The sequence below is a fragment of the Melopsittacus undulatus genome, chromosome 13 (genome assembly GCF_012275295.1).
Source record: "Melopsittacus undulatus isolate bMelUnd1 chromosome 13, bMelUnd1.mat.Z, whole genome shotgun sequence".
Taxonomy (NCBI): Eukaryota; Metazoa; Chordata; class Aves; order Psittaciformes; family Psittaculidae; genus Melopsittacus; species Melopsittacus undulatus.
This window is the reverse complement of record NC_047539.1, coordinates 795,080-809,704: the sequence shown is the minus strand read 5'-3', so window position 1 is coordinate 809,704 and position 14,625 is coordinate 795,080. Positions and strand designations below refer to the sequence as shown.

General features: G+C 55.5%; 1 protein-coding gene across 1 annotated transcript in view; it reads right to left on the bottom strand.

Annotated features, from left to right (window-relative positions):
• Window positions 1-8,258: 8,258 nt before the first annotated feature.
• Window positions 8,259-14,625, bottom strand: part of CUX1 (cut like homeobox 1) — a 266,767-nt gene continuing 260,400 nt past the window's right edge. The window contains exons 19-23 of the mRNA XM_034068866.1: window positions 14,428-14,511; window positions 14,085-14,141; window positions 12,099-12,179; window positions 10,291-10,355; window positions 8,259-9,975 (exon numbers count right to left, since the gene is read on the bottom strand). Of these exons, the coding sequence (XP_033924757.1) occupies window positions 9,915-9,975; window positions 10,291-10,355; window positions 12,099-12,179; window positions 14,085-14,141; window positions 14,428-14,511 (348 nt within the window). The 3' untranslated portion in view covers window positions 8,259-9,914. The remainder of the gene's footprint in view (window positions 9,976-10,290; window positions 10,356-12,098; window positions 12,180-14,084; window positions 14,142-14,427; window positions 14,512-14,625) is intronic.

Here is a 14,625-nt window from a genome sequence, read left to right as displayed (position 1 = left end):
GGGGGGTGGGTTTTTATTCCTGTTAGTATCTGTTTCTTATGCTCCCTTGTCATCCTCTTACCCTGCGAGGTGAAACGTGGGGAGATGTTGGATGTCTGAGGGCGCTCAGGGGTGCAGGAAGGAGGGAGGCGGCTGTAGGGCTACTGCACAGTGAGGCACCATTTTCTGGGTCTTCCTCTGAAGCAGAGCATCACTGTCTCTCTAAACCTCTTTATTTGGTGTTTTAAGCAGCAGAGTGAAACACAGAGCGAGGGGGGTTTGCAAAAGCTCTGTCTGGCAGGCACGACCTGGGCCATGGGCTCTGGACTGCTCTCCTTGGTTTCATCCTCACGGTTTTGTGATGGTTTTGGGTGAATGCCCTCCCTCCTGCTTCCCGAGGGGCCTGTGGGGATGAATTCATGCTCACCAAGGGGCTGCATCCCACGGCTCAGTGCAGGTTACCCTGCACAGACCACATCCACCCATCTCCTGCAGTGGCTGATGGTGTTTCCTCACCCCCCTCCTTCCCCAGCCTCTCCTCCAAAAAGCTTCTCTCTCCCATTCATATACATTTTTAAAGGAAACACACAATCAATAGTCTCTTAGGCTGGAATTTCATTAAGGGTTTCACTGCACTCACTATTGATTGCCAGCAGGGCTGAGAGCCGCACAGCGTGGGGCTGGCAGACACGGATGATGCCCTGCCTGTGCCATGGGACCATGCGGAACATCCTCCATAGGGCAGGGCAGCGATGCCAAGGGCAACCCAGCATCATCAGTGGGTAGAGGATCCAGTTGGGTCACACAAGGGGCTGGAGGTGTCACTCTTAGTAAATTCCCAGATTTTACTAAGCATGAATGGTGAGGAAAACATACCGGGAGCTCAGGGAAGGGCTGGGATGCTGGGATTTCTCCCTCCCATCACCCAAGATAAATGCTTGGTAATTGCAAAGCCTTCGGTATGTAACAGGCTCTCTTCTGCTTTTCCTCTGTGGGTTGTTGCTTGCTTCAGGCTGTGTAAAACAAGGTTGGAAAGCCTGGCCTTGGCTGTGGTGAAACACTGGGTAACCTTGCAGGGCTGCTATTAAAAACCAAGGCAAGCTCCAGGTGTGGAAGTGAGCAGTTTGCACCACGGCTGGTCAGTCACTTGAAAACTCAAGTGAAACATCCCGACCTTCAATAGGATTTGAGGGCTAATTTTAGGTCTGTGCCTTGCCCAAAGAGATCTGCTATAATTGCTGGGGTGAAAGTTGAACTTCTCCTGTGACTGTTCCCAGCCATCCCTAAGGAACCGTGTTCCGCTGTGCAAAGAGCATCCCTGGTCCAGCTCCCCAGACTGTCTTTGAAGGCTTTATGTTCAAACCCAAGCCACAGGCTGCCTTCAGTGGGACATAAATCCTTCATGAGTCCCAGTCTGCAGCTGGTGGGAGCTCCTGTGGATGGAGGATGAGCTTCAGCTCGAACCCTTGTCCCCAGTTCCTGGCCTCACTCATTGCTGCCCTATCACCACGGGTGCTGAGCAGAGTGACCCCGCTCCCCACTATGGACACCACTGTTCCCATTCATCACTAAACCCTTTTAATAGGAACCACGGATGCGAGCACAGCACATTGCTCGTAGAAACACGGCCTTTCTGCTATGCTAAATGATTTAAAACTGTGGTGAATAGACCTAATATGTGCTCGCTTTTGCCAATTCCCATTACACTGGGAATCCCTCGGAGCTATTAGCTCCACAATCCAATAGCTGGAAGGAGTCAAGAGCAGGCACGCTGGGGAGGGCTGTTGGCAGCCGCCTGGCTGGAGCGTGACGTGCCCTTGAAATCCTGTGCCCGGAGGCATCCGGCAGCATCCGAGCGGTGCCAGCTCCGGCAGCATCCCGGGTCAGGTGCAGGGTTATCCAGGGAGCAGGGACCGCAATGGTTTTACAGATGCTCCTGCAAAACCCTCATGCTGTGGGTTCGCAAAGGCACAAAAGCAATAGGAGTGTGTTAGAGGGGAGGAAAGCAGAGCGGGAGGTGAAGGGTTTTGTCCTGCATCCCAGGAACACCGTGGGAAGGAAGGTTGGAGACTTCAGTGCATGGGGCAGCCATGAAACCATTCCGTGGTGCAGGCACAGCAGAGAGCTGGGTGCGTATGTGAGCTGTCAGCCAGGCAGACAGGCCCCAGGCATCTCCGGGGTTGTCACAGCTGCAAATTGTCCAGGAGCAGCCTCTAATGAGATGTAAGGGAAGGATTTACTGGAGGAAGATGTCACAGGGATGAAAAGGGAAAAGAGAAGAAACCAGGAGAAGCAGCACTTTGGGTTGTGCTGGAGAAATTGCTTTAGAATGGCCTTTGGTGTGCGAGAGAAGGCAAACAGGCAGTGACAGCCCAGCCATGGGGCTGGGGGAGCCTTCTGCAGTGGATCACACTGATGTGAAGACCTTGACACACAAATTCCCTTCTCCTCATCCCTGACTCAGGACTGACCTGTGAGAGGGGGAAAACCCTTTTGGCACAAAGACCACGGCCAAGATTTCCTCTGCGACCTGAGCTGCTCCTTCCTGCACTGCCCAGGCTGCCTGCACAGCCCTGGTTGAGTGATGCTCTCCCAAGATGACCCTTAAAGATGGATGAGACCAGCAGACCAGCACCAAGCCAGACCAGTGACATCCCCTGGGGAGGATGTACAAACAGGGGGATGCATAAACAGGAGCAAGCCCTGTCCTCATCTGCTGGGATGACGGATGGAGTTTGGATGGAGACAGGGAACATGGGCTGAGTGGAGGAGCTCACAGGGAGCAGTCAGCAAGCTCACAGCACCAACGATTCATCCTGCATCCTTCTTGTGTGTGCACAGCCTGTCCCCTGCCATTGTCCCATCCTGAAGTGTTTTATTCTGCCTGATCTCGATGCTTCCAAGAAGTCTCTTCTGCTGCATCCTGCTGGGATGGAGCTCACCAGCCCCCTCCAAACACCCCAGCCCCAACCCAGCAGGATGGTATCTGCTCCAGCAAGCACCTTGTGGAGAGGTGGTGGCCTTTGGAAACAACATCTCCTACAAGGATCTATCCCTCACGAGAGCATTGGGCACCGCGGGGCAGCCACCGGAGCCTGGCGCTGATGCTGCCGCTGCTCTTCCTCCTGCTGATGCAAATGAAAAGTGATGCTTTTTCTGTGCTGAAACTTCCCTCCGCAGCCCTGGCAGGGCAGGGGGGAGAGCTCACCAAGCGTGCAAGTGTCTGCAGGCAGGTGCAGAGCCCCGAGGGGGGACCAGCACCCAGACACCAGCCTTGGTGTATGGGGGACATGAGTGCGATGCACCTGGGGCTGCAGAGCTGGAGCTCTACCAGTGCCCCCCCAGTTCCTCCTCTGCTGCTCCTGCAGCCGTGCCTGCCCCACTGGGGGGACCAGGTCCATGTCCCTCACTGGGGAACAGGCACCTTCTGCTCCTTCTCTTCACAAAGTGCCTCCCATCCCTGCTGGAGCAGGGGCTGAGGCTAATGAGCCCCTCGCAGGCTGTCTCTTTGATATCCCTGTTCTTTGTGCCTTCCTGCTCTGCTGGGGCTGTGCTTGAAAGATGGTGTCAGTGGCTTTGTTCAGCCTGGGCAGGCACCGTGTAGGAAGCCACCATGGGAGGAAGAGGCTTCAAAAAGCCTTTCCACACATCCTCTGTGGCTGGGCTCTGCTGCACAGGGGGTTCCATGGGTGAAGCCCTCAATGCTGCATCACCCATCAGTCACCATCCTGCATCCATCTGGTGGCCTCTGCTCGGGGACAAGCTTGGGACACCCACTTAGATCTGTAGCCGGGATGATGGAGCTGTTTCACCCCGAGGACCATGGGACCACATCCTCTCCCACAGCATCTGTCCCAGGTTGGATCCTTCCCTGCTTGCTCTCCGCAGCATCATGCAGCTGTGTGCTCCCTCAATGCTGCTGCTTCAGGCTCCCACTTATCCCAAAGGTTCCTCTGCTCTGTGCCTGCAGCTTCCAGCCATGAGAGCCAAACCCCTGGGAATACCAGGCACACAAACAATGGGGTTTCACCTTTCTTGCTTCCAAATGGTCCTGCAACAACAGCTCCTTGCGCCTGGTGATGGAGGGGGAACCTGCTGTGGGGGACCTTCTGCCCCTGATATTTCCCACTGTGCTGGTCCATGTGGCTCATCCATTGTGGTTTTCCAGGGTTTTGCTTTCCCTACCGGCTGGAGAATGCCTTCTGGCAACCTTGGCTTTGAAGCAAGTCCCACCGCTGCGGGGTCAGGCTGGCCCAGTGCTTCCGCAGTGCGAGGCTCTGAGTGCACCTTGTGCACGTGTTAAAAAACAAAAGGGAAATAAAAAGCATTAAATATTAAAAGCAAACCCATCAGTGCCTGGGCTCGGAGCAGCTCTGACGAATGTTCCCAGCTCCAAAATCCCAACCCTCCCTTCACTCTGAAAGCCTCTTCTATCTCTTCACCAGCCCGTGGGGAGCTGCTGTGTGCGAGCAGCAGGGCTGGGGGGCAAAGCACCTCCAAAGAGTTCCCAAAGTGAAGCCATGGGGCTCAGAGCAGCAGCTGGATGTTCCTGAGCCCTGCGAGCCTGCAGGGGGGAAAGCCCTGGATGATCCCAGCTGTGGGCCAGGGCACTGGAAGGTGCTCAGTGAGGGCAGCCCTGTCCCACTGCAGGGCAGGCTGTGCCACTGCACGGAGGGTGACACCACACTGGGACAGGATGGGTGCTCAGTGGGGATGGGCTGCAGCAGGGACAGCATTCGCAGGGCAAAGTGAGTCTTATTCCACATGATTTGCCCGTTCCTGGCTGCTGAGGGGCTCGGGGCTGGCTCCTGCATCCAGGGAACTGCAAAGCCTTCTGTGGACATCAGCAGGACCATTTGTGTAGGTGCAGCCCAGAGCCCTCCTCTGTGCTAAACATCATCTCCAAAACCACTCAGAGGCTATTGAAAAACCCCTCTATTCCCTTGGAGCCCTTTCCTTCCCCAGGAGACCCTCTCAGGGGGCTCCCCTAACCCCACTGTAGCTGGGGCCACGCAGGACCACTTCCCTGAGCATCACCTCCCAGCATCTCCAATGGGAAGGCAGCAGCGCAGGGAGGCTCAGTGTGGACCAATGCTGTGAGAAGGGGTTTCCATAGCAACGGGCATCCGAAAGGCCTCAGATCCTGGGTGTTCAGGGCAAGGATTTGTGGGGGGGAGCAGTGTGCTGAGGGGTACCCCAGAGCCCCGTGCTGCTGCAGGGTGCATCCCTCATCCCTGGGACACCTCATAGACTCACACCTCTCATCGCCTCCCACAGTGACCTCCTGTGTTTTGCAGGATGCTTGGGGAGGATCAGTCCTTTGGGGGGGGGGGTCACAGCAGAGCCCCCAACACAGCCCTGCCTCCCTTGGGGCACCCAGTGGGGTGTACGGGTGCCCCCGCTCCTTCCCTGGCTATTTTTGGCAGGCCATGTGCTGCTGGTGGGGGCAGTTATTCCAGGCATGAGGAGACGTCAGAGGAGGTTGTTCCAGGGCTGTGGTGCTTCCTTTAGTGCCAGCCCCGCTCCTCTGTGGGTGGGAATGCCAGGGCACTGGGGAGTTTTCACCCCTGTGCTGAGCTCACAGGGGCTCTGTGCAGCAGGGGCAGAGCACCAGTGCAGGGGACAAAGTGCTAATGCAATGGGGCAAAGCACCTTGCAATGGGGACAGAGACCCCTGTAATAAGGGCAAAGCTCCATCACTGGGGACAAGGCCTTTTCCAGGGTCAAGGCCCATCCCCTTGCAACTGTGAACTGATGAAAGGGAAGGGGCAAAATGGGTTGGAAGGAAGGAAAAGGGTGTTTATTTCTGCTGGCTTGGGTGGGACCTGTCTCCATCTGACCCCCAAACCATGACTGTGCTGTGCCCAAGGCACACAGGCACCCATGGCTCTGCCTGGCATCAGCACTAGCCCTGGCCCAAAACCTCCTCGTGCCATTCCCAGGGCTGGCAAATGAAGAGCTGGGGTTTAGCTGAGCCCCCAGCACAGGCTGATGTCCCTGCTGGGAGCAGGGTTTAGCTGAGCCCCCAGCACAGGCTGATGTCCCTGCAGGGAGCAGACCCCTGGGCAGGGTCCTTGCCTACAGCCCCCTCAGCATCGCCATTCCCGGCGCCTCCCGGTGCTCACCGCGGCAGCTTTTCCACCTCATCCTCCCGGGTTACGTTTTCCTTAAGGAGAACAGACTTGATTTCATGGGGGGGGAGGTAAATGTTTTCCCACCTCCTCTCCGAGCAGGAAAAAGCCTGCGAGGAGCATCTCCAGGGAGACTCCGTAAACACGGCAGGGGACGGACGGGGGGGGGGGGGGCTGCTCCATCTGCTGCACCAGCTTTCGGCCCCGGCTTGCCATCAGATGTCTAACACAACAGGAAGCAATAAAACAGCTATTACCGCACGGCCGCGCGGAGGAGCCGGCTCCGCTTCCACCCTCCTCTCCCTGAGTCCCACTTAGTAACAGGGCTCCCCTAAGAGCAGGGTGATGGTGCTGCCATGCTGCAGCAGGGCATGGTGGCCACGGCTGGGATCCCAGCATGGAGACAGCCCTGCTGTGATTCCCGTGCCCTTCCACTGGTGGCTGTTACCTCTGCGTGTCCCAGCCAGGGATGGGTACATGGAAAGAGCACAAAACCAATGCATCCTGGCCAAGGGAGTCCCCAGCTTTCAAACACTGCTGCCGTTTTTAAAGCCATCCACCTAAAACCAGCAGCCCTGGTTGGTCCATCTATTAGGAAAGCAAGGAGAGGGATGATGGTGCAAGGATCATGAAGCCGTGGCTCTCACCCCGCACCATGCATCCCTGGACAGTAATTCCTGCTGTGTGGCCATAACTCCCGGCTGAACCAGAGCATGTCTTTGAGACAGACATTCAGCCTTGATTTAAAAGCATCAAGTGATGGAGCTCTGCTGCTATTCCCCTGCCTGCTTACAGTGGATAATTAGAGCTGCTCTTCCAAATATAAACACCAATCGATCCCTATGGCTGGGCTGCTGAGGGCTCCTGTCTCCAGATATCCAACCCTGCTCGGTGTTATCCCTCTTTTCCTCCACGTGGGCTATGTCCATGCGCCGACCTGACGCAATGGACCCTGTTTATCCACCACCTTTCCTGGGTACACCCTGAACTCACAACAACCTGTGGCTCCGTGCGTGTGTTCAAAGCTCCCTTCCTGCCGGCACATCCTGCACGCCAGGCGCTGGCTCCGCTCAAACCCATCGATCCCACTCATCCATTTGCACACACGGGGGTGGCTCCGGAAAGCCGCTGCTGGACCAGGGGGTGAGGTGCCCACTGGAGGCCTTGAGAGATGGGTTTGTGTTTATAGCACTGCGGTGGCTGCTGCCGCATCGCCCTGCTCCTCCTGCACACAGACACGCATGGATGGGGCACCAGAGCAGTCAGCATCCCCTGCGCGGTGTGGGGCTGGAGCTGGATGTGGTCCCTCTCCTTTGGGAGCAGATGGGGTGTGTGCTGCATCTGCAGACCAAGACAGATCGGTCGCATCCTGGCAGTGATTTCTCTCCTGTCTCATCTGCCTGCGGCAAAACCTGAACTTGTGACCCAGATGTGAGCAGCCTGTTATCTGATTACCCAGCCGGCTTCCCCAGGAGCCTGTTATTACCATATGGACCCCAAACACCCCCTGAAACCCAGCCTGGGTCCTCTGAGATGGGATGGGAGCTTCGCAGGTTGAATGGGTATAAAACTCACAGGCTCTCCTGTAATATTTTTCCTGACTATTAGTCAATACTGACTAAAATTGTTCCCCAGAATCAGATTTAGAACAGCGAGGGGGGGGGGGGGGGGGGGGACACGACAGGACAAGGGGTCACTGGAATTGTTTTCTTTCGAGTCACCCAGGAACAAAAGGGGCTTTAAATCAAATGAGCCAAAATCCCTCTCCCATCTCCCCTCCCTGCCTCTTACAAAAGGCAGGGACCCAGCAAGGGCCAGGCTGTGCTCTGACCCCAGCTGAGAACGGGGCTGAGTACAGAGCATCTGTGCTTTGGGAGACTGCCTGTGCTCCAGCCCCTCTGCTCCTGTGGTCCTTCCTTTGCTGGGAGCCTGTGGGATGCTGCTGTTCACTGGCAGCTGGGATGAGGCTCCAGCAAGCAGGGACAGAGGTCCTGCCCTTCCCGGTGCTGTGAGACATCCCTGCGTTAGCTGCTGTAATGGGTTTCTAAAATTAGCTGCACGCTCTGCCCTTGGGCTCGCAGGACATTTCTCACTTGGTTAATATCAAAAGGGGAAGGAAAAAAAGGAAAGGAAGCACAAAAGCACCTGGTCAATGCATGGCTAAGTTTACTTTGTCGCTTGTCCCACAGAACTCGACATCTATTTTAAGTCATTTATGAGCAGTACAAGTGTGCATAGCTGCAGCAGGTTTGCAATTCCAAGACACCACATACAGCTTCTAAAAAAAAGCAAATTTAACCTTCCCAACAAAGCATCCCACCCATTCCCGGATCCCGTTTCCCAGTCATGGATTTCAAGCTCATCTCCTCCACATCCAAGTTGATTTGTTTGTGAAGAGGTCCCCAGCATGCAGCAGCATCATCCCCTTGCTGGCATCTCACCCCATGGTGCCTCCCTTCGGGATGGGCTTGGTCTCCCCCGTGCCAAGTGGGACAGATGCCAGTTGTCCCTTGGGATTTATCCCTTTGGTTCATGAGTATTTTACATTTTGCCGTGGGCCACAGCTCCTGTAAATACAGCTGTGCTGCCCGGGGCAGATGTGGAGCCTGTGGCTCCCTGCACGCCCCATGTGAGGCCCTGGCTTCCCAGCAGTGTGAGTGTGAACAGATCTGAATCTGTAATGAAATATGAATTGGAAACATCCCTGTTCTGCTGTCCTCCAAGAGGAGTTTTCATTGAGGACCACTCGAACAAGCTAGGATCTTCCTGCACCATGCAGGGAAGCCGAGGGGGTGCTGGGACCTGTTCTTTATAACCCCAGTCTCTCCCATCATCTCTGTCTCCCCAAATCAACCCAAATTAGCAGCCAAGTGTTCATCACCCACCACCAGCAATTGCTTCATTTGACTTGTGGTTCCCTAAGAGGGTCAGATGCTGAGCAGAGCAGCTATGGGGCAAGCCCCGTGTGAGGCAGATCCTACCTGGGATTAGGTGAAGCTGTTGCACCCAGAAGAGCAACCGATGCTCAGCAGAAACACCTCAGCAAGGAGAGCATCCGGAGCATCCCTGTGAGATCAGTCCTGACCTCCAACACCTCCCTTTGTGCCCATTAAGTCCCATTAGGTCCCAATTAGCTGGATCGTTTTCAAGCCATGGGCTGGTGCTCAGCAGCCTGGTAAGAGGCCCTGCAGAAGGTCCTGAAAAGCCCTTGAGATGCAGCACAGGACCAAGGAACAGCTTCTCTGGACCCGAGAGGCTGTGAGGATGCAATGTGCTGAGGAACCCTGTCTTTGGGGATGGCTGATGTCTACCTGCTGCTCCATCAGAGCCTGGCAGCACTGCTTTCCTTCTGATACATCAGTAACCCAGAGCAAAATGGGACTTCCCAAACATGACAGCACTTCAATATACAAGTTCAGGGGGTTGGATTCCCCTTCCCTTTCTGGCTAAATGTAGTACATTCAGTGTTGCACTGGGCTCAGAACAGGATGGAAAGAGAGATTGCATCTGAGAGCTTGTGTTTCCCATGTATTTTGGTAAAGACTGAGCTCTCTGGGACATCAGGAGGACACGGGCACTGCTGCAGCCTCCTCTGGGCAGGAGGGCTGGAAACACCACATCCCACAGAGCAACTCTGTTAGCTGAGGCTTTTGATTGCCAAGGGTGGGAGCAGGGGAGGATCAATGCCTCCATCCTACGAAGCAGAAAGCAAAGCTATAGCAAAGAGGCTGGCGAGGGGTGAAGGGACAGATCCTGCTGTGGGGTGAAAGGGGGTGCTGGCGCCAGCAGGGTTGTCTCCAGCTGTCACTGCCACATGTTACCCTCATCCCCGTCCTTGTGGAACCTGTGGATGTGGTCGGCGTACCTGGAGATAGGACAGAGCACATTGAGCACTGCTGGTGATAAACAGCATCCCACTTGCTCCAGCCATGGGGAGCAGCAGGTCTGACCCTGCTCTCCACATTTGGCCTCCTCACTGGAGGGGGTTTGGACACCACATGGTTACCCTGCTCCGTGCACTTTTTCTCCCCCTTCATCCTCATTGGATTAAGGGTTTAAACCCCAATGAACTTCCCTCATTCCCAGGACCGAGGGGCACCGAGTGGTGCCCAAAGCATCTGCTGCAAACCACCAGACCCAGCAGGTGATGCTCCCAGGACCTGCCTGTCCCCACACTCACTTCTTAGCGCAGTAGGCAGCACAGTCCCTCCCCACGCTCTCGCTCCAGGCTGTTTTGTAGAGCACCTGCATAGTAAGAAACACAATCAATCAGCTCTGCTCTCCCATGCCCATCTCTGCCTGCCCTTGCAGCAGCCTCTGTCACCACTGGGCCATCCCATCCCATCCCTGCTATCCCATCCCCATGGCTATGGGCAAACCCCCTGCTGCAGCGTTTGCAGATGCCTTGTCTGCATCGAGCAGAGACCTTAGAGCAGTGCTCTGGGTTAAACTGGTTTTGCAGCCTTGCATTAAGCAGTGTGGAGAAACCCAGCGTGTGCTCCAAGGGGATGCCCTCGGGACAGTCAGGGTGACCTTTACATGGGTTATTTTTGCTGCTGTGGTTTGGGGTAAGGCAGGAGCACTCGAGGCTGCACACGGATGGAGATGTGGGTTTGGGATAGGCTTAAGGACGGTCACTGCTCGGTTTGAGTTCTTTTCCCCTTTGTGCCACCTGGTTTCCACTTCAAAGCTGTGGTCTGAGGAGGTGGGGGGGAGGGTAGGAAGAGGGAGAAGCCCTCACATCACAGGCTGATGCGTTCAAGCCTTGGGGATGTGTAAGCCGTGGTTATCTCATCACCAGGGAAGCACCATAACTGCACCAGCAGCCACCAGCCGGCTGCCAATGAAGGCTCACTGCAATCACAACAGGCAGGGGTGAAGGCTGCGCTGGCTCTGGAATGAGGGCAAAGACATCGCTCCTGCTGCAGGGCTGGTGCTGGCTTCCAGGCCCGTTTGTGTTGCATGAAGGAAGATCATCCCAGCCATCCAATATTCATAAATCTCACCTTTTCATTTTTATAGGTTAGAGCTTTAAAGTTTAATGAGGTTTAACTTCTCCTTTCCTCCAAATAACACAAAATCAGGTTTACTTTGAGATCAGGAGAGAAATATTTTTGACTTGTCTTTCATCTGGTTGCATCATTCAATTATTTATGATTTGTTTGGGTTTTGTTGGGGTTTTTATTATGTTTCTCCCTGAAATGATAAATAAGCTCCCAGCAACTGCGGATGGAGATGGGAGGAGTTTGCACATGCCCATCGCCCAGGGGATTCAGGCTGGCTCAAGCCTCTGTTCCTACACAAACCTCTGCTTCCAGCCCTAATGTACAGGGGAGGAAACATGGAAACTAGAGACAAACAAACAGAGCCAGGGGGTAAGGAAGGAACATGGGGAGAACCAGAGCTTGCACAAGCAGAATGCAGAGCCAGGGCTCATCACCTGGAGAGGCAGCAAACCTGACCGGGCTCCCCCATGCAGGAGGTTAAGGGCTGTACCCAGAAACAGGGAGGTGGAATTGCACATGGTCTAGAAGCAGGCACTGTGGGGTGTGGGGGGTGTATTTATTCCTAGCATTACCTATGGCATTAGCATCTCAGGGATCAATCAGGGCTGTTCTGGGCTGTGCTGCCTGCTGAACAAAGGGCTTGATGCCTACATGGAAATGTGCTAAACCCCGTGTGAGCTCCCAGCATGGTGACACCAGGGCCTGCTTCCAGGCATGACACGAAGGCACAAACAGCTTCCATCTCCTGCCCTCAGGCAAGCCTATGCCCGCTCAAGAGTGCCCATTCCTTCCAAGTGGAGCCAAGGGGGATATTTACTGACAGGTCCGTGTCCCTGGGCTGCTCATGCTCTCCGGAGCCCAAAGTACACCAGCTGCAATGCACTTGCTTGGCATAATGGCTTAAAAAGGAGAACATTCCCTGGGATGGGATGCTTGGTAGCATTTTATTGGGGTGCCTGCCCCGCTGTGGACCCCCACTTACCAGGAAGACGAGGCAGTGCAGGAACAGGGTGTAGAAGAAGGCAATGGTACGAGCGGTCTTGTTGGACAGGATGAGCCGCCCCTGCAGCAAGAGAGAACGGGAAAACCCCATCTTAATGCGGATCAGTGGAAACCAGCCCTTCCCGGGCACAGGCTCAGAGAGACCCTGGCCAGCACTGGGGCCCTGTTTCTGCAGGACCCTAGGTGGGATGCTCTGCCGTCGGTGGCCCATCTCCAACCACGGCGACTGCCACGAGTGCCTATGCCCTGCACCCCAAAATGCCCAAATAAAGGTGAATTCAGGGTTGTCAACTGCAGAGTCCCCCCCTGCACTGAAAACTCTCCTGGGGGGCATTTTGAGCCCCCTATACCCCAGGTCTCTCCGCTGGTTCTGTTCCTTCCCTGCCCAAGGATGCTGTGAATGCTCCGTCCCTGGCAGTGTTCAAGGCCAGGCTGGACAGAGCCTTGGGTGCCATGGTTTAGTGCAGACTTCCAAGCACCCTGGCACTTTTTAGGGGTGACCACACTGCACCTCCTGCCATCGGTCCTGTGAATCTCCAGCCAGCTCCATCTAAAGCAACCACAGTCCCATTCCATGCCCGTGGATCCACAGGCAGCAAAGAGCTGGTAAAGTGGGATTAAAGGCTCTGTCCAGTGTGGAGCCCCCAGCTTTGGCAGCGGCTGCAGCGAGGGCTGAGCACCCTCACGAATGCAGTCACTGCTGAGCTGCTGATGGGAGGGAAGCTGCTGCCAGACCCAGGCTGCTCTCCCCTGTGCTGCACAGGGAGGCTCATGGCTTGCCATGATGATCCCAATGGGAAAACCTTCATGTCCATCCCTTCAAAAGAGCCAAAGCCAGGAGTAACCACAGCCTATAAAAGCAGCTTGTGGAGGACAGATCCCACCTTCCTACATGGCAACTTTTCATTCCCCTGTCAAAGCCAGGGATTCATTATGGACACAAGCACATTCCCCAGCCAGCACATGGGCTTTCCAAAGCTGGCATTAAAACCCACAGAGCTCCCCCCAAACCCATTCTGGGCTGAAATCTTCTTTGCTATTCACAACCACAGCGGAGGCTGCTGTAACAAACAAGATTATGTTCTTAAATATTCCCAAGGAATAACTCCCCATAGTCCGTTCCTTTGCAAATGCCTTTCATGCATTCTCCGTGGGGCTGGCACGCCACCCAATCCATATTCATGTTGGCATTTGCTTGATTTTCATGCAAATGACAACTTTGCCTTCATTACAAGAGATTTCTGCATTCTGTGGCTGGTGCAGAGCAGTGGTCCCACATTAACCTCTGTTGCGCCGGATGATGGGGGTTAACTCCATCAGAACCTGCTGCTCATGTCCCACATTCAAATGTTAAGTCAGATTTTCTCAATAACCACATTTTTAGCTCAGAAAGTAGCACCCAGCACTAAGAGGTGGTAACCAGAACCCATGGCAGCAGCAGGAGGGATGCTGCTCAGGGCCAGCTGAGGACCCTCGGTGCTGCAGGTACCAGCAGCTCCCCAGTACTTTCCCTGATGCCCTTCTGGAAGGAAGAACCAGAGCAGGAAGGGTCAGGGCTCAGGAAGAGGCTTTTATGGAGGATGTGATAAGGGCCCCTGGATGCTAGAGGATGCTGGGACGTGCTTCCCACAGCCCATTGCATCCTGCTCCCAGCACTGCCCTGGGAAGCTGTGGGCATGGCCTGGGGGATGGTGGTTCCCAATGATCCTCTGAGACACGAACTGTCCCTGACACTGCAGTGACCTGGGCTGTGGCATCGCTGGCTGCATTGGGGCTGGGTCACCCACTCCAGGCAGGACCCCCTGGGATGCTGTGGGATGGAGATGGGGAAAGGGGAAGAGGAAAGTGATCTCTCCTAAAGTGAGCCCCATCATGGCCTGCATCCCTCCGGGCCAAGCCCAGCAGCAGCACTCCCTGTGCTACAATCCATCCTCCCAACCCCCCCGCTCGGGCATGGCTCACTCACCATGCTCAGTGTGGCTTTATCCCAGGGACTGAGGCTCAGGTACTTCCGCTGCCGTTCCTGCAAGGAAAAGGCACAAGAAGCTGATGTTGAGGCTCAAAGGGGTGTGCAAATCAGGGAAGGGAGCCCTAGCCCAGGGCTGCTCCCAGTGCCCCATGCCCACAGCCACAGGGGACATTGTGTGGGCACAATGTGCATCACCAGACACTGAGTGGAACAACCTGCTCCTCGCCTGCATCTTCCCTGCCTAGGCTGGGCAAGGCCGTGCTCTGGGATGCTGCATGCCCCTGCTGCAGGGGGCAATGGAGGGGCTGGTGTGGAGGGAAGGTGCTGGGGGGGTTCCTACCTTCCTGCTGAAGGAGGAGAAGGGGTCCAGGCGCTCTTCATACTGGGATGAGTAGCGCTGTTCTGTGTCGTCCCTGCTGCCACCCTGCGGGAGCAAAGCCAAGGTGAGATGTGCAGGTACCGGTGCTGGTGTAGCTGCTGGTACCTATCCCCTGGAATGAAATGACCCCCAAAGGATGGAGCAACACAGCCCAGAGCT